Source organism: Epinephelus fuscoguttatus, linkage group LG2 (genome assembly GCF_011397635.1).
Source record: "Epinephelus fuscoguttatus linkage group LG2, E.fuscoguttatus.final_Chr_v1".
NCBI classification, from domain to species: Eukaryota; Metazoa; Chordata; class Actinopteri; order Perciformes; family Serranidae; genus Epinephelus; species Epinephelus fuscoguttatus.
In genome coordinates, this window is record NC_064753.1 from 10,074,478 (window position 1) to 10,094,714 (window position 20,237).

The window sequence follows — 20,237 nt, forward strand, 5'->3', positions numbered from 1 at the left end:
TTATAAATTATAAAATTTTCTGATTTTGTATCTGTGCAAAGTAGCTAGTTGTTGCATCACCATTTTTCCTAAAAACCTAACAACTTGTAACCTGTGTTCACCGCACTCGAATGCGTGCTCATTAATCAGTTCCTTATTTATCCAAAGTGTAATCTTTTCTTTAACAGACGTACTATTTTGGTTGAATTGCAGTTTCACTCCATGGCTAATGTAAATTATGATTTTTTTTTTTTTTTTTTTCAGTGACAAAATCTGCGCCTTTATTTTGAGGGCCAAATTTCCGGTTTTGTTCTACTACCTGTGTCTGGCTTGGCTGTCGGTCGAGGCGCAAGGTGTTAACGGGAAGCCAGACAGGGTGACTGGATCTGGGAGCACAGAGGAGGGGCTGAACAAGTGAGAGTACAATCAGTCCGTTCACTTTCCAGAGCCACTCTCAAGCCAAGAGGCAGACAAACCTCAGCATTACATAACCTTTAGTGTTTGTTTACTGAAGAAAAAACATCTAATGTCATTGTTATTAACCTAAAGCCCCATATTAAGTTTTGCAATTACATCTTAAAATCCCCCTAAAATCCATTATCAGATTCATGTTCATTGTGTTAATTCTTGTTCTGTTGAAGACTTGGATTTTGTAAAAATTTAAGTCAGGATATTGCACAAGTTCTCGAATAAGCACTCCTTCAGTGCCTGGGAGCCCTGTCAACTGGTCTATTCATAAAGCAACATGTTAATTTGGTTATCTCCAAAAGCCTTAGCAGAGATCCCTGTGATATTTTTTTTTCTGCGGCACTGGTATCAGGTAGTGTTAGAACTAAAAGACTTCAGTGCCACAGGCAGCTGGCATTCATACAGGTTTCAAATGTTACCACAAACCACAGCTACATCCCGAGGAGGCTTTGAATTGTGACGAAAGAAAACGGTATTGATGACTGCTTCCGAAAAACAAGTATTATCTGGCAAACATAAAGTCCCTTGGGTGAAAAATCCCTAAAAGGGTTTTAAGTTGGCAGCTGTAAAGCTGAGAAAATGACAAAAGACTCAAGTCTTGATGAGATATTGAAACTGAACAGCTATGATTAAGAGTTGGAGCTTGCTACCAGTTCATCCATGATTACTGCTCCCTTTCATGAAAAAATACAGGTCATATTAGGAGCATCACTGGGGCAGCTAGGACATTGCACACTGTGAATGACTTTTCCTTTTAGAATACAATGAGAGTTTGTGATATCCTTTACTACAAGTAGATTACAAAAACTGACTGCAAAGCTAATTTCCAGCAGCTTTTTCCAAATGAGTCTTATCTAAGAAACTGACCTGAACTTGGATACACAGTCTTCCAGTAGACCTTACAGTTAACTTTATGGCTCTCCTGCTTGTCTAGAAAGCTCAGAATGGCACCACAATAAACTTCTGGCTTTGTTGCAGGATATGAGCCAATAGGTCTCTCGCATCCTCTGCTATTGGCCTCTTGAAGCAAACACTGCAGACACTAAAAGCAAGAACCTTTTTTCTAAGAGTTATGCACATGTACATTTATGCATGTGCAAAAGCCCTTTGTGTCCACTGTATGTTATAGTTTCTTTACTTCCTGTCATGTGGATTGTATTGCTGATTGTATTTATTGTATTGCTTTCTGTAAAACATGTGATGTTTTGTCTCTAATGAAATTTGTCTCAGAGATGAGGTTTACTTAACTTTGAGTCGTGTTTGTATTCTGCTTTGCACAAAATATCCATGACGTACCAGCAGCTGCAGGTGTGAACGCAGGTTAATGTTTAAACCCACAGAGTTATCTGATGCCATTGTTCGTGCTCACCTGACAATTAAACTAAACTACAACTAACCTTTGTTTTAAGAGTCAGGCTTACAGCTTAGAAAAAAAAGAGGAAAAGAGAGGGGGAGGAAATGGCTAGATTCAGCACCTGGCTCCTCTCTCCTGTTCAACCGTCTTTGTAAGTGGTTGAGTGTGTGTGTGTGTGTGTGTGTGTGTGTGTGTGTGTGTGTGTGTGTGTGTGTTTCCTTGTACATGATGCATAATGGGGACCAAAGCTCATATTTTAGTAACAGAGTAGGGACATTTTGCCCGTTCCTCACTTCTCCAAAGGCCTGTTTGAGGTTTAAGACTTGGTTTTAGGGTTGAGGGCTAGGGTTGGGGTTGTAAGTACAAGAATGTGTGTGTGTGTGTGTGTGTGTGTGTGTGTGTGTGTGTGTGTGTGTGTGTGTGTGTTTGTCTGGAGCAGGATTTGTCAGTTGCGTGGGCATGGGTAATAAAGGGCCCACTGTCTCAGTGTTGACAGGTGCACTTGGGATCACTCACACACACACACACACACACACACACACACACACACACACACACACAAATGCACACACAATGACTAGAGGAAGAGATGAAAGTGACATATACATTTGTGACCCAAAAGATCTGCTGTGAGAGTTAGAGTAAGAGACAGGTTGACAAGAGGGAACAGGGAGAAAGATGAGATAGATAAAATCAATATGAGACACAGGCACTGCAGATAGTCTCAAGCCTCCACAAGTTAGTTATCTTATCATCCATCTCCATGTAAAAACCATAACTGACTCTGTGGGTGACTAAGGTTCTTCCTCAATAGATGAACTATTAGGCCTGCCATTAAAAAGGTAAGGTGCAGTGGAGCAGAAAATATTTGTGCGTGCTTGTCAGCAGTGAACAATGTCCTACACTTGTCTGTTGGCCCCTGTAAAGTCATCTCCTGTCAAAACCTCCAAATATGGACAAATAGTCTCTGACTGTCTGAACTTGAAGACAAATGCTTTTGTGGCCTATCATGTGACACAAGTGTGGGCCTGACAGGAAAGTTGATCTAACATCCTGCAATTATAGTTTCCCACAAATACCCACCAAAGGCTAATATCCGAAAGCCAATTTTCTTAAATCCATCATGCTCAACTGTGGTATTTTGGGACAAATATCACATGTTGTGAAATCTGTGAATGTGTGTTTTCTGTGTAACAGTGTAAATAACACCACACCGTGAGGGGAAGCACACACCTTCTTAGAGTGAGACTCTGCCCAAGGTATTAACAATGATACATTGTGTACTGGGAAACACGCTGGTATTACTGCACTTGTAAGGACCAATGCTGGCAAGTGCAACACACTTTGCTACATACAAGTCCTTGCCCTTGATTAATGAGTTGTTTTTTTACCCAAATTAAATCCTGTTTTTAAATCTGAACTTTGACTTTAAAGATGTGGTGGGCAGAAATGTGGAAAAGGTGAAAAAAAAATGAAGAATTTGAAAGTACACCCTTATTTAATCTTATTTCATTGCAGAGTTGCATGCACCTTACTCACTCAGCCCTTCCTTGCCCCAATCTCTCTCTATTTATGTTTTTCAGACACCAAATGAGAGAAGAGTTAGCTAGCTAGCCACCCTGAGGTCCCTCCAACTTGCTCCCTGCTGCTGTAGATTGCTTCCCCAGGAGGAGAGCAGACAGCAGCTTGGGAAATACACAGTACACGGAAATACAGTTGGTAGCTATAGTGGCTTGAATTTGGCTAGTGCAAACCCCCAGCATCGAGTGTAAAAGCAGGCTGTTGGCAGCGGCAGTGCTGGATTTAACCTGTGTAACAGCAGCAACAGAAAGTTTGCTGATCCCGCAGAGAGTCCGGGTTCACTGGTCCCCTGGTGCTGGGGTTTGCGCTGGCAGGATTTGGGACACTGTTGCCACTGACAGGGGGTTCGTCTCTGGAGCTGCTGCCTGCTTTCCTCCTCATGAGGTAGTCTGAAGCAGCGGGGAGTGAAGTGGAGGACACACTGTGATTCAAGGCTCTAGTGTTAGCTACATAAAAACCAACTTGAAGCCACAGCCGTGAAGCTAAACTATTAGCAACCTTTTCTCTCAATCTCTGAAACGCTTTGTCGATATTGTCAAGTGTTTTATTTCGTTCGACTGTCTTTTAGACTGTTTTTGATAAGTATTCATTTTTGGGGTTGCTCTACAGTCTAAACAGTTGTTGCCAATGCTGGTATAGCAATTTTCTTTGCAGGACTCTCCACCATTGAATGAGGCTTTCACTGAAGGGACATGCACATGCATCTGCATTTGTAGAATAGCCAATAGGAACACCCTCTTTCTGAAACCTGTGATTGACCAACGTCTCCCATCACGAGCTTGATTTTCTAAATCCTAACAACAGAGCCATGGGTTGGTGCAAAAGTCTGATGCTCTCTTGGACCACTTGAATTACAACATGCTCAAAGTTTTTTATGGGATTTTTCCCCGGTGAAGCCAAAATGAAACTGCTTACCCCAGCTTTTACTCATACTCCCACTTCAGTTTGAATGTAATATATTCTCAGACTCCTAAACTGCTCCAAATTTCTCGAATTCATTCTTACTGAGGACATTTTCAAATACACGTCTGTGTTTTCATGATGGAGGATGCTCACAGGAGCCCTTTCTTGTTAAATTTACCAACAATAGTCAGAGGCTTTTGGGGTCACAGGGCTACACCCTCTAAAGTTTAATGATTTTACAGCAGGGTCATAAAAGTGAAAGGCTAGCTTTCTTTATGAAAGCAACAACTTTACATGGGTGTAAATCAGCTCAACACCTGTCACAGATTCAGCCATCTTTGGAGCTTTGTGCCTCAATACATTTCACACAGATAAGTAGCAATGGTTCACCACAATCGAAGGTTATTACAGAGTTTTTGATCACCTTCTTTGCAGAGGATGTCTGCAGGTCCTAATTTTGGTCCTTTCATGTCAAGTGTCTGTGTAAAGGTCACTGTGATATGCACATAGTACACTGCTGTGGTTGCATGCAGGAAGTGAATTAAGTCACAGACATGAAAGCATAAAGGACGGAGTCTAAGCTTACTTAATAAAAACAATAACGTACAAAGCTATGTGCTCCTATGTGTTCATACAAAAGTATACATACATGAGTTATCACATAAGAAGCTTTTGGGAAAATAGTTCATTATAATATGCTACAATATGCACACAAAAAAAAATACAGTAGAAGAATAAACACAATGTACTGCAGTCAACCTTCTGAGGCCTAATTAAGTATTGAAAACAGACACTAGGTAAATAAACCAACATGAAGGGTGAGTGGGCTGAAAAGAAAATGCAATATATCTGTCGTGGAAATTTTTTTAAAAATTAGTGAGTAAGAATGTCAGTGTCACCATGTATAATAATAGTAATTGTATGATTCATCCATGGTCATGATTTGGTATTTTGAAAGATTTTAGAGTCCTTCACTGTCTGCATGCAGACATGTGAGGAGGCTCCAAGATATCTAAAGGTTAAGATACTGTAAGATAAAAACCCAGTAGATGTTCAGACTCCACTGTTAAACAGATCTGTATGATGTGTGAAATACACTTTATAAGGCTGAATCATTGTTCTGTTATTTAAAGTTCTGGGTATGGCTGTGTAAATGCATACATGTTGTACCAAGATCGTGTGTTACATTAAACATATATTCAGGTAAGATCAATTGAGCCTTTGAGATTTATTCTATTAGCTATCAAAATGAAGACTGACCAAGAATACAAGATTTTTCACATCCTCTTTCCTGAACTGATTAGGCCTAATATTCTGCGGGCCAGATGGAAAGCTTTGGAGAGTCCTATGTGGCCCGCACACTGTCAGTTGACAATCACTTCCCCAAAGACTAAAAAAGAGGATCTTAACTTTACAAAGATGTAGTTCCCTGAGGCCCATCAGGTGTCTTTAGTCCCAGAATAGCTCTATTTATATGTGCTGTTTCCCAAGTTTAGCACATGAGAGAGGCTCTGGATGTTAGAGCATCCTAGAGGTAAAGAAACCTCATTACAGAAATATTTTACTATCAGTATTTATGTGGTTTGAATCACTCTTTGAAATTTCCAGTAGCAGGTAATTGCGAGTTGTGCACCTTCATAAATGACTATTGGCTATAACATGACCACTTGTATGAGGAGGAACAGGCAGCTGTGTCAGCAGTGTACACTACCTTCCCAGCACCAAACAGCAAACAATGTCAGCTATCGCAGAGCATTAAGCAGCCTAAGAGCCAAATATTTCACTCAGGAGTGGGTGGAGACCAAAAACAGAGCTAAAATGTGAATGTTGGACTAACTTTTATTATGTAGACAGACACACAACTCCAAATAAATAATAAAATATAAAATAATAATAGTAATACGTATACGTATACTGTTACTACTACTACTACTACTACTAATAATACAATGATAATAATAATTCATTCATTCATTCATGAATGAATGAATGAATGAATGAATGATAATAATAATAATTATGATCATTTATAGCATGTTTATGTTTATTTAAGGTTTAAATTAGGTAAGCTTTACAGATCTAAAAATACAGTCTTAGTCACTAAGCTAAAGCTAAGCACAAATGGGACTGGGAAAATCCAGACATCAACATTCAATATGAAAAATCATACTTGAACATCCAGGCTACCGAGGATACCTCATTCATTTGATCCAAGAAAGAGAAGTTCTGATGAACAACAGGAAATCCTGGACACTACATTGTTATTGTTTCACCGTGTGTATGTGTATGTGTGTGTCATTATCGCAAAATGTGGTTCTGGTGACACCAACTGTAGTAGAAACGGGTCCATGTCATTGGTCCGACATCCCATTAGTCCGACGGTCCACGGTGCTGAACGGCTCCCGGCGGGTGTATTTCTACCTTGATGGTGCGCCGCGACCGGCTCTGGTCAGCTGGGAAAGGCCTGAGGCGAAGCAGGCTCACAGCTTATGTGTTTGCCACTTTCTTTTTCATTTTAACCCACACCATGATCTTTTCCTGACCCTAACCAAGTGGTTTTTGTGCCTAAACCTAACCAGACCTTAACCACAGGGCATCATGATGATTTCGGAACAACAGGACTTCGGAACAATGGGTTTAATATGGTCGGAAAAATGGGATGTCGGACCAATGGGCTGTTAGACCAATGGACAGTTCCCGCAGAAACTACCACAGAAACAGTTTTAAGTATTTTGCAAGGTGTTTATTTGTCTGTCTGACTTACTGTGTCTGTCTGTGGACAGATTCTGTCAATGCAATAATTGAATAACTGTGCAAGATAGGGGCTGTCCACACCAACACGAGTATTTATAAAACCGTGACTCTTTGCTCATGGTTTGGCCTTTCATCCACATGTAACCACAGTTTGGGCCCCTGTAACCGGAGTTATTTGCAACCGGAGTCCAGGGTGAACTTTTTAGAAAAGTCCGGTGTCAGCAGTCATGTGTGGACAGGATAACCGCAGTTAATTTGTCTTGTCTCCATTGTATGACGTCACAGTGTGCGACGTAAACAGAAAACAGCTGTGTTATTACCCAATCCAGTGTGTGCGAGAGACGATTTGAGGATGGACCTAAACAAAATACTGCTGCTATTTAGCAGCATATCAGCACTTTGTGGCTGTATCATACAACTAACGCTACTCAACCACATCCAGCAACAGAGGCGCAGGAGTTTGCTATTACGGAGACTGCTCCTGCTGCATAATAGTACGCTCGTTGTTGTTTTTTCGGTATTATTTCGGTTTTACTGCCTTCTGATTGGCTACAATGGCCTTACAGTTAGGAGTTATATCGCCACCTACTGCTTTGGCATGTGTATTACATTGCTTGACAGTGGAATTTGCGGTGTCATGTGGACAGAGGTATTTTTATTACACCGCTCGTATGGACACTGATTTTTTAAAAACTGGAGGCCAAAAAAGTTCGGTTTTAAAAATACCCGTGCTCATGTGGACTAGGCCATAGAGTCACAAAATTTCACCGGTGGGTAGTAGAGATCAAAAGGAATGCCAAGTTTGAAGATGAGCGTGGCCCGAGCAAGGGGAGTGAGGTACGTAGATAGGAAGCAGGAAAGGGGCCATTGGCCCCTCACTTTATGCTCCTGGCTCACAAAAATTCACAGGTGACGGCTGATTTTGAACATAGGTGCAGTCCAAAAAAAAAAAAAAAAAAAAAAAAATTGAAATCATAAAAACTTATTGAAACCCTCACCCTGACAGGGGATTCAAACCTTGTGAATTCAGATAGATTATTTTCAAAGTAAAACATTTAAATGCCATACATGTAAATGTCAATATTAAGTATTTAGTAGTGCTTAAATTTCAAAGGTAGGCATTCAGATGTCAATACAATTCAAAACTCTGATGCCCAGACCATTACCCACACCAAATCATCCAACCACATCACCCCCAATCTCATCCAACTTCCCCATTCAGTACCGAATTGACGACAAAAACCTTTTGCTCACCTTCGAAGCCCTCCAATAGCTAGCCCCCACCCCAGACTGACCCTCTCCAGCAGTACACCCCCTCCCGCTCTCTGCCCCCTTCTAACATTATTCAAATCCCTTCTCGAAACCCATCTATTCAAACCAGCTTATGCACTGTAACACTGACTGTACCCCCATCCCTTTTTACAATCTTCAGTCAGTTTTGTTCTGTATATTATTTTATGCTTTGTTAGGTGACCTAGGGTGTCTTGAATTATTATTATTATCATTATTATTATTATTTCAAGTTATTATGGCCTTACTTGTCTTCCATAGTTATTCTGTTTGTCCATGGTTTGGTGCACACTTTTCTTTTCTCTAACTAGCAGAAAAGCAAATGTTACCCTGAACAGTAAGCCTATAGTTTACAGTAGTTCCATCTGGGAATTATACAACTTCTGTACATTTACATTATTTCTGACATCTCTTTTTATATGTAATTGTCTATAATAGGAGTCCAGTTTTTCACCTAGTATTATGAAAAGTATAACAAAGGGTGCTGAAATTCCTCTCTGCACAGCTTGCAGGGCTACTGGTAACAAAAGATTTTAAATGAGGTTGTGGTGTGAGAGGGAGGTGGTCTGAGTAACTCAGCTCCTTTTCTGCTTCCTTACCTCCTTCCTTGTCCTCTCTACCCTTTGTTTTAGCCCTCATTCCTCTCAGTCTAGCACCTTGTATCCCCCCACTCTATGTTCTGTCCTTTACATCCTTGCTTTTCTTTATAACTCCCCAATTTTAAGAACATTCCTTCACTTTTGTATCCTGACAGGCTATAAAGAGTGCTGTATAGACCATTGTTGTCAAATACTAAATTTGACAACAACTAGTTGGGTAGTTAAGGAGGATTTGTGCCTCACAGCACATCACATGGCATACATGAAACCCGCTTAGTGATGTGTTTTTATCAACACGATTATCTCTCATCTCCATTTATTTTCTTTAGTCTCTTTGTCTGGTATACAGACAAGCAACCTGAAGGCTATATTGGGCACACACACACACACACAGAAGCACATACCCACCAGCCTGCCTTTATGCATTATTAAAAGATTGTTAAATCAACAGCACACACAAGCAATAAACCACACACATGGGTCCTCATTTGCTGGGCTTTGTCACCATGGTGACAACTGTATGTCCTGCCTGAGACCAGCTGGTGGACCCTGACTGTCATGCTGGGATAGAGGTGACGTGTATATTCATTGAGCTGTCTGTTTTCCACATTATATGCCTGGACACAAACCTGAAAGCTAAGACGAAGAGAGAAAGCACAGCAGACATTAGCATATTGATCCTTGTATTGATTGCCAGTAGCAAATGAGTATTTATTCTCCAATTCATTTGAGTATCTAATTGTGGTGGCAGTAGTCGTGTTGACACTCCAGACAGCGTACCATCTGTCTCTACCACTCCTACACAGGAACGTATGGTGCATGCAGAGACTCGTCTGGCAGTCTGGTTGGCACAAATGCAGCTATGTGTTTGTTGATTACAGACTTTCTACTACCAAAACATCCAGGCCTCCTTTCCATCATTCCACGCTTACTGACTCACTCTCTCGCCTGGCTTCCTTCTTGCCCCCCTCTGCACTGTGCCCTCAGCTCCACCTCCCTTTCAGCTAGAATAGTATTGTCTATATTCAGTGTTCAGGTCACACAGAATACAACCCTGTCTCGAATGATCATCCACTTGAAAGGGCGAACAGTGCTTCTTTCCAATCTTAAGTTAAGGCAGCCGTATTGAAGCTAAAGAGACTGCCATGACCTGAAAGGAAGAAGAACTTTTACTATCTCCATGGCAGCTGGTCAGAGAGCTGACAGGGAATGAAGTGGGATGGAGATGGGGATTATACTAGTGGAAGGCGGACTGATTCTTTTCACAGTGTCAGTTCCTTTGAGTTGATATATGTAAATGTATTGAATCTTTAGAATTTTGATACTTCTTGCAGAATATGAGCAGCTAGTGCTGCCCACGCCACAAAACTTCTCTTCAATGCATTACCAGTCATCATTTATAAGTTAACATTCATAAAGTTTAAATATTCATTTTAATGCATTTATTCAGCATCCCACTTGTATGTAGGTGGGCTATGTGAGCTCAATATGATGCTACAGAAATGTCACTGAACAACGATCTGTCGTTCTTTGAGGGGCGAGTAGCAGACATCCCTGTTACGTCTGCAGCATTGTGCTACATTCATATGGTGATGTAGTAATCTGTAGTAGTAAGTAGTAAGTAAAAGAGTTCCTCATCATATTCTATGGTTGACCTGATAAGTGTCTTTTGCTCTTTGTGATCAACGCTTTGTTTAAACGCTCTGATCAATAAAAAAACAACACACCTTCTTTGTAGTATCTATGTCTTTCTACATTACAACTCAAAGCTCATGAATACAAAGTTGAACAGCCTTGTGGGGGTCTCAAGTTGAGTCTGATTCAATCGTTTCTTATTCACCTACCATAGCAGGCAGCTGAGCAGTACCCTGCAATGACAGTGAGTGGGCGAATGGGAAAAGTCGGGGATTCAGGAGCACTCGGACGTTTGACAGGCTAACCCAGAACCTACCTGACACTTTAAAGAGTTGTTCAAAAAGATCTATTTGTTCACTTTTGCACATAGATTCTATTTGATTCATTCATGTATACAGATGTATTTATTCATATATACATTTATTTATAATGTAACTAAGTACACATACTCAAGTACTGTACATAAGTACATGATTTGGATTTCCAGAAAATGAGCTTGGAAGATTTGCTTCTAAAGACTCGAGATGTTTGATAGAGTTCAGGAAGCCACTTGAGGACAACCCCAACACTCAAAATGATCTTACTGTATCAGCTTGGAATGTGTAGGGAACAACTCATCAATGAGTAGAAAATGCACAGAGGGACAAGTTATGCACAGTTAAATCCTAGAGCCTCTTGAACATTTAATCATCCAAGCATGATAGAAGGCAAAGTTTTAGATGCATTACACATGCATGTTTTGGAAATAATCAAAGTTTGGCTGAATTGCTAAGGGTGAAGAATTATTATGTCTTCATACTGAATGTTATGACTGTTTTTTAACATGCTGTAACACGTTGTCCTTTGCGGTTTTGAATGCCATGTAGTATATTGGTGGCAATTTTAACGGTGACTTGTAATAAGCTTGTTTGTCTTAACAGAACACCAAAAGTGTTTATGAAAATATACATTTTTTTGTTAATTGATGACCTAATAATATATATATATATATAATGGGTACAAATAACAACCCCTGAAAAAAGAAGCAAAAATATAAAGACGGACATTTTATTTTTTCATTTCCCAATGGAATTGATAAAATAACACTACACATGGGTCAAAAAATGACTCTTTTTTGGTTTAATTGATGACACAATATAAAGGTCAGCTAGAGACCACTGTGTGTGTGTTCATTGTGTCTTCATTGTGTTCTAAACTATAAATCTGTGAAGTTTTGTGACTGCATCTTGCACAGTTGCTGCACAATTGTGTTTACAAAATCTATCCAGTGACAGACAGACAGACATCTAAACACCTGGAAAAGTGCTCAAAACAGCTTCTGTGGTAGCTTGCGCTACAACGGGTGTCACCAGGACCACATTTTGCCATGATGCCAAACACACACACAAACACGCAAAAGGTGAAAACAAAACCAATCTTCGCGATGTTGTCATGGGTGGTAAAAACAACATTACACAGAGTAAAAATAGCAACCCTGGGTCAAAACAACACATTGTTTTGGGTGTGATTGGTGACCCAGTGGTTTTTATACCCATGGGTACTGGGTAAAGCCTGCTCAGCACTGGGTTGACCACTGCTAGTTTGGGTATCATGACGGACCCAAATTGGGTTAAAACTGACCCAGTTTTTCAGCTGTAGAGAAACAAAGCGAAGCAGACCTGCACATAGGAGTTTATCAAAAAGCAAAACGTAAAATGAGAAACAGATGTAATGAAAAGGAAATGCAATTTGAAGTACAGTGTTAGAATCATCTTTATTTACATAAATGTTACTTTACATTTAACTTTACTGTACTTTTCCTATACTAAGACTTTATTGTACAACCCACCAAAAAGCAGCAGTGGAAACACAGATTAAATTTCATGTCATTTCAAACAGGCCCCTTTGTTGTAAAATTCACTGCAGTTGTACTGGTGCGCCCTCTGGTGGCTTTTCCTTGTCAAAAAGAGACAGCTTAAGGGAGAACAAGTAGATAAGAGTACTTTAGAAAGGAGCAATGAAGTAGTGCTTTACTAATACACCTGAACATACCCAGTGATGACAGCAGAAGTGTCACACTCTTGCTTTAATGGGACCTACACCTTCATTAGGAACAGGGGAATGTTTACAAGATAGTTATCACAGTTGGGTGGGTGGAGACTGTGGAAGTTCATCCCCTCGTGCATCACTGGTCACTGTTTCTCCATTCTGGGCCACATCACCGAACAGGAGACGGACACGCTGTGGTTGTCTAGCTGTCAGCAGCCTGGAGCATCTTCTCGATCTCTTGATCCCATTGGTCATCTTTGTTGTCGGACTCAGAGACCACCTCGTACTCCTGAAGCTCCTGCTGCAGCTCCTTTTCCCAGTCTGCTGACTCATCTGAATGTCACAGGAAGATTATGAGCAAGACAGTTACTTACTCCACAATTTTACTTGATGCAATCACCGAATGTTGTCTACTAAAATCTAAACTGGCTGAATAAGTAGAGTAAATACTTGGGATGTGAGCAACTAGGAGAAAACACTTAGCTGAAGAATCAGTAAAAATTGTCATAAAGCTAACCATCAGGAGAGGGAACGCTCTCCTTCTTATCCAGCACCAGCTGCTCCATCTCTTTCCTCAGGTCCTCGTGGTTGATGGCAGTTGGGTCGAAAGCGTCACTCACAAACTCAGACACTCCGGGACTCGTTGACATCTCCTCCTCTTCCTCGTGAGGTGGCTAAAAGTCACACAGACAGGACAGAAAAAGAAACTGACTGCAATTCTCTCCCAAGTTTCAGAATGATTGTTAAAATATTAAGCTATGCATACACACCAATCTTTATTTTAGTGCTCTTACCTCCTGTATGTTGCTGATGGAAACTGGTGGAGTTTTTGGTCTGACATTGTCTACAAAAATGAACACAGTGCTATTAGTTTTCCATATGCAAAACAAATTGTGATGCTTGCTAAACTCGTGGTTTTCCTCTAAAACCACAGCCCTGTCTGTGGTTAAGGGTAGTAGGTGTGTCATGCACAGCAATTACACACTGAACTGAAGACTTCAACCCTCCTAACATCATTTTTAGCATTACTGGCATCTGATCCTACACTATGACCTCCATCTACAGAGCACAGTCATACCACAACTTCAACTGTAAGGTCTTTTGCCTCCAGGCCTCTGATCAGATCTCAAACTGCTTTCCCAAGAGGACAAGAAACTTTCCCAATAGAACCCAAGGCAGATATCAATGAGCTGTTCCTGATGATAAATCAAACAGTGTATGTGGTGTATTAGCTTATTCACAAATCACAGACACATAAGGTGACAAAAAAGATTATTCTCTCTTACTGTATTTTCTGTTGTACATCAGTCTTTATAAATGCATGCCAAAGTTATGTAACTAAGGAGTGGAAAGAGAATACACCTGGGGCCAGATTCTTAAATGACATGTATGCACTAAAACCATGCATACACGGTTTTTTCTAGAGCAAGTCTAGGGTAAATAAGGCAAGAGAGGAAATAAGAATAAAACACATTTCACTGATGATGAACTGATTTATTTGTGTGATTGACTTATTCTTTTATTGGAAACACATCATCTTTTTACCCTGTTTAAATCTTCCTTTCATTTTGTCCTCAATTGTGAAGTGCTTTGTTGAGTCTGTTTTGAAATTGGCGCTCAATCACTGACCACCTTTATCTCGTCTAAAGGCACTCACACAGCTGACGGTCAGCCTTCCGTCATTGTGACACTGGTGTGTGTCTGTCGCCCTGGTATTTGCAGTGTGTCCCACCCCGTTGGCCCTCGTTGGCCTTTGTCTGCAGGGGTCAGCAGAAAGTACGTCCGAGCCCTCACACACTTGCACCAGCTAAAGGCCTTCTTACTAGGCAGAACATTGGAGGTGCTTTGGCTTGTCATTAGTTGGGCGCATGGGAGATCCTGAGAAGCCTGGGCTTATATGCGTATGGGTGTGTTGATTGCATGCACACTCATGCATGGAGGTTACCACATGAATGTGTGTATTTTGAGCAGAGATAAGTAATTTTTCATCAATTATTTCTTAACTTTTATTAGATGAGTCATAGTTTGCAAGTCAATAGGCAATGTAGCATCTAGAATATGATTTAAAATATGATTTTTGTTGTTGATACGTATTTGTTTCTGAATATTTAACCTTATAGATTAAACTGTGCTCAGTTTGGACTGTTTTCTTACCTTATTAAGACCAGTTGACAAATTTGAAGTTCAGTTTAACTTTCGAACATTCCTATTCTGAGTATACAGTGAGCTGGGAGAGGCTTGTGAAGTATACAGGATAGTTCTATAAGAAGCAGAAGCAGCTCTGGCAGTGGCCCCTGTTGATGTGAAAAGCAGGTGACATGGTCCCTTGGATGAAAATCTGACCTGTTAAGACGACGTCCTCAGGTGAAACATTGGCCCCTCTGTCCTCACCCTCCTTCTGCTGCTGCTGGGCTGCCAGCGCTGTGAGCTGAGCGGACTGCTTGATCAGAGACACCCGGTAGAAGTAATTCCTCCAGAAAACCTCCTCCTTCACCCTGTCAAACACATCATATATCCGTTTTATAACATCACTTGAATGTTGATTCCGCAGGTAATTGTGTCCTGTTAACATCCTGGCAGAAACAGGGACATCAAGTAAAATACAAAAGACTACTGACTGTTTAGGAACCAGGTCAAAGCGCATGCGGTTGAGGAGCTGGTCTTCCTCCAGCATCACTGCAGCTAGAGGATACATCTGCTCCATGTCGAAGTTAAACTGAACACCAGCGGGAGGGTCTCGCAAGAAATTCCTCTTGTCCTGGAATCAGCAGCCAGAGAGCTCAGTTTGTACAAAAGGGGCCAAATAATTCAGAGATAAAGAGACAGACATGTTGACACATTTATGTAATGTATTTGCTTACAGCTGACAGAGCAAGGATCTGCTGCTGGATTGTCTCCTCCTCATTATAACCGACCCAGGGAGGCACTGCCGCTTCTAGACACAAACATCAGCAAACACACACATTCAGTTGAGCTGTGACACAAAGTACACAACACCATTAGACACGAGTAGGCTTCAGAGAGGTATTTCATCACTCAGTCACGAGTCTTATCACTCAGTTACACCCATGCACACACCTGGATGTGGTAATAGAAGCTGATAATGTGAGTCTGCTGCTCTCACTGACAGAACATAAACATAAAGATTAACACAGTTTCCATCAATGCAGTCCTACAAGATCGCAATTTGAATTCATTTTGACATTTTAAAAAGGTAAAATCACACTTTATTTTAATACATTACAATGTTAAGACAACTCAATTCATTATATACAGACAAAATAAGGTGTGACTGATAATGTGCCTTACAGAGAGATCAGGGTGACTACTGATGATTTTGTCTCTGTGTTGTGTGGGGTTCCACAAGGTTCAATCCTTGGTCCCATCTTGTTCAGTTTGTATATGCTCCCCCTTGTTATTTGTTAGTTTAAGAGTGTTGCTTACAATTGTTTTGCAGATGACACTCAACTTAATGTATAATTTAAGCCTGACTATCTCAAAAATCTGGATACTCTACATTGTTGCCTTACTGCTATCAAAGAGTGGATGTCACTTAAATCTTGGTCATTGTTTCAAAGAGTATTAGACCATATCTCAGTCATTTTGTAGGAAATGTAAAACCATTTTATTTTTTGCATCTCAGAAATATTTCCCAAATCAGTTCAGTGTTGCCAAAGGGTATCGTAGATCAAATCTTCCATGCCTTTATCTCTTCCTACCTAGATTACTGTAACTCCTTTTTTTCTCGTTTAAACAAGTCTGCAATTGCCCGATTCCACTTGGTTCAGAATGTGGCAACCAGGCTTTAAACAAACACTAAACAATGACAGTAGCCTGTATCACCCTCATTCTAGCTCACTTACATTGGCTTCTTGTGCACTTCAGGATTCAGTTAAAGATCTTCATGACATGTCCCACTCTCCAAATCCATGATTCAATTTGACTTTTGATTTGATTCAATGTTCAAATCAATTATTATTTTTCAGCACTGACAGCTAGAGGAGTCTTGATTTGTTAAGATCGACAGATTATTGGCTTTTTGCTCTGACAACTGTCATTTACATTTTTTGATTTCTTCTTTAAAAATATAGAATACATGGTATCAAGTGTGATATAACCCCCGATAATTTTTTTGGAATGTACCACACTTAGAAAATATGATCAAATTTAAATAATTAACTTAAAATGTAATAACAATAACTTCTTTCACCAGGCAACTGGGAACAAATGCAAAACAAAAAGAAGAGCAGCTAGATTTCAGAACAGCTTGAGTATGTTCACCTGCAAAAGGCCACAAGATCATCGTGGTGCCAGGATGAAAGGGCGTTGCCTGTGTTCATGTTCTTCTCCAACTCAAGTCTATTTGTTCATGATGCCTATGAATATGCCTTACCAAATTTGTCGTGTTGACTGAGGTGGTGTTTCGTACCTGTGCATAACCTCACCTTCAATCTGAGGTTTTTTTGTGAAGGTGTTTGTTTACATAACTCATAGGGAGAGAAAAATATGACCACACCTGTGATTTCAGGAAGGAGATTTGTATAGCTTCAGACACATGCTACTTGTAGCGTACCTAACACGTTGCAATAAAAATGCTCACCACAAGTACAAGGCAAACCCACCAACCCTGCTACAATGTGACACTGTGGTGAATAAATATGAGGCCAAACATAGCAATGACTGACTTTGTAATTCATAATGCATGAAAAGATTATTCACTTTATGAGTAATGAGATGTAATCCTTACCATTAACCCTTCCATAACATTAACCACCTCTCTCATAACATAATACTTCATAGCTAGCTCATCACTAACTTATCATTTTCGTCATGGCTTCTGCTTCTAGGCCAGGAGGGCAAAGGGGGCTGATTGCTGACTGATGTGTAGGTATGGTGGACGGGTCATGTAGCTGCTGCAGCTACAGTGGTATCTACTCATTGGGAAGCAGGAGGATTTTCCAGGTCTGTTGTTTCTCTGTCATCTCTGGCTCCAGAAATGGCCAAAGTGTCTCGACAATTGGAGCTGCAGACTACCAGACAGCTATGCTGTGTAGTCTTTGAAGTGTATTTTTCTTCGTACATGCACAAGTCGGCAGGAATACTGAGAGAACTGCATATCCTGTTTTTGATTTTTGACTCTAAATCAAAAGCTCATTTCGATCAATTTTCTATTTAACTTCCCCACTAAACTGCATATAAGGTGCTTTACAAATTAAGTTTGAGTGACTCATTACATTTCGTTAAAAACTTTAAGTAGTTATGAAAACTACAAATCCTCATCAAGCCCATAAAGCTGTAGTAATACTCTGCTTACTGTACAGTGTGTTTCTGTTGGATTTAGCTTTGGCCTCACCCTTTTGAGAAAAAGTGACTTCAGGGGTTCACTTTACTTTTAGTTACTATATTACTGTCACTTTTTCACTGTTGAATTTCTCATCAAGGCCTTGGAAGTAGTGTTTCCAAAAACAGACCACGATGTGCAAGGTATGTAACTTCATTGAAAGCTAGTTTGTCATGTCTTTCACAGAATAAAAATGCATTTGTCGTAGGACTGAACAATTCATCCAAGTATTACCAAAATCACAAAATGGCCAAGTTTAATATCCAGATTGACATAGGAATATGTGATAAATATGTGTGAAAGGAAAAATGTGCCACAGCATACCATTATAAATGAAGCACTGGGGCGTTATACAGATGCATCAGCCAACAAATTCTCCAAAAAAATGAAACGCAAAAATTCCCACTGATATCCTGATACATGCTGCATTGCATTATCTGCCAAAATAACTGCTTCATCATTTTTCTTTGCATGTTTGAGACACATTATTTAGAAAGTATTTGTTTATTTATCGTACAGAAGATTCTTGTTTACCTGATTTTTTCGCCTTCTTCTCTTGGACGAACTTCTCTTGCTCCTTTTGGAAGTCTCCTAGGAATGTCTGCAAATGCACAGTGTGACACAAACACACAGATACACATTAAACAGAGGAAAGAACTAGTGTTTCACACATCAACCAGAAGTCGGCCTCTAAATGCTGCTGAACTTGTCAGACGAGCAACAATGCCAACACACCTTATCTATGATGCCGTCGATTTTCCCTTCTTCCACAGTCTTCTTGATGGTCTGAGCTGTCTCTACCACTGACTCAGAGATCTTCTTGGTGGCACTGGAGGCAAAGCTGAAGATGTATTCTTCAGAGGGGGGAGGAAGATGAAAAGATGGTTGGCACCAGCATTATATTGTGAGACTGTTACTATAAGCATTGCTACAACAACACTAGACATATCAGATGGCAGCTCGTCCTGCAGTCACATATCCTCTTGTCACTGGACAACAAATAACAAAACTCAAAAAATAAAATAAAAATAACTAATGGCGCGATGGCTATAGCAGCTAATTCCTCGAGCCTCTGCGAAGCAATTTAGCTAATGACCTAGCTTGAGATTAAATACAGCTATTCACCAAATGCAGCAGTAATACAGTAAACGCAGTTGTGTCTCACCTCCAAGTCCTTTGCCGTGTTCAGAGTTTTCTTGGTTCGCCTCAGGTTCTCCATCCTGATCAGCTGGCTGCTGTTTGTTTACCTCGTTTTGTGCCTCCACCACCTTTTCTTCCTGCTCCACACTCACGTTTTCTTTCTCGTCCGACGTCTTCGTGTACGGCTGGTTCTCAAACCCCAACCACGACCCGAAACTTTTAAACATATTGGTCGAAATAAAACAACCGTTTGTCTTAGTAGCGATGAGAAAAACAACAATCTGAACAGAGGCTGGTTCTCCACTTTACACAACCAGGAACTACACCGACAGGTTTTCTTCTTCTCTGTTTGCTTTTGTGCAGTTGAAGTTGTGTGCTGCTGCCACCGTGTGGCCACAGGGTGGAGTGATGCCTTCAAGTGTTCTCTCGGTCAGGGGGTACACTTCGGTTATACATTTTTACTTGTCATAAATGTGACTCGCTGCATACTCAACGTTTCAGTCGGATATATTAACAAAAATAAACTGTAACTAAAGGACACATTTTGGCAATAATATTACAAAATTTGCTATTACAAACCCCATAGGATACACTAAAAATGAGAACATTTAAGAATTTAGGGAAAATAGTAATATTTTAAGTAGTATAATGTCAAATATTTTTAAGCACTGGGGAGGGACTTGTGTTTTTTATTTCGTCTTAGGCCATTTGGAGGACATGCTTTATTAAAAAATCGCCAAAATTAGGCTACACAATTTCTACAGTGAGAAATCAAAAACAAACAAAACAACAACAAAAAAAAAACCGTAATCACATCTGAGTTTAAAATAGTGATATTTCATCAAAGTCACTTTATTCTATGTCTCATTTAAAATCACAAATAAACTTTTTGCATGAACTAGGCAGCATGCACGACAGTGAAAAACAGAGGCTTTTTTCAACTCCAAGATTTCATCTTCTACTTTTAATTTCTAACATCAAAGGGTATGTTTTAAAAATCTAATAACTAAATTTATGGTGGAGGAAGGACCATGCGTTTCCCCCGAGTTAAAGGAGGCTCTAGGAAAAATATTTGTAGCAAAGTCACACCCCTGCTACCTCTGTCCTCTGATAGGTAAAGAACAGTCCCTTAGTCTAGTTTAGTTTATTTGATATGAACACAGTA

General features: G+C 40.2%; 1 protein-coding gene across 1 annotated transcript; it reads right to left on the bottom strand.

Moving 5' to 3' along the window:
• Positions 1 to 12,297: 12,297 nt before the first annotated feature.
• Positions 12,298 to 19,424, bottom strand: LOC125878716 (synapse-associated protein 1-like). The gene is made up of 9 exons (XM_049560105.1): positions 19,098 to 19,424; positions 18,668 to 18,786; positions 18,467 to 18,533; positions 15,453 to 15,526; positions 15,210 to 15,349; positions 14,935 to 15,086; positions 13,386 to 13,435; positions 13,109 to 13,265; positions 12,298 to 12,924 (listed from the first exon to the last, which is right to left on the bottom strand). The coding sequence occupies exons 1-9, from the start codon at positions 19,297 to 19,299 to the stop codon at positions 12,794 to 12,796; spliced, it is 1,092 nt and encodes a 363-aa protein (XP_049416062.1). The 5' UTR covers positions 19,300 to 19,424; the 3' UTR covers positions 12,298 to 12,793.
• Between the last annotated feature and the right edge of the window lie 813 nt (positions 19,425 to 20,237).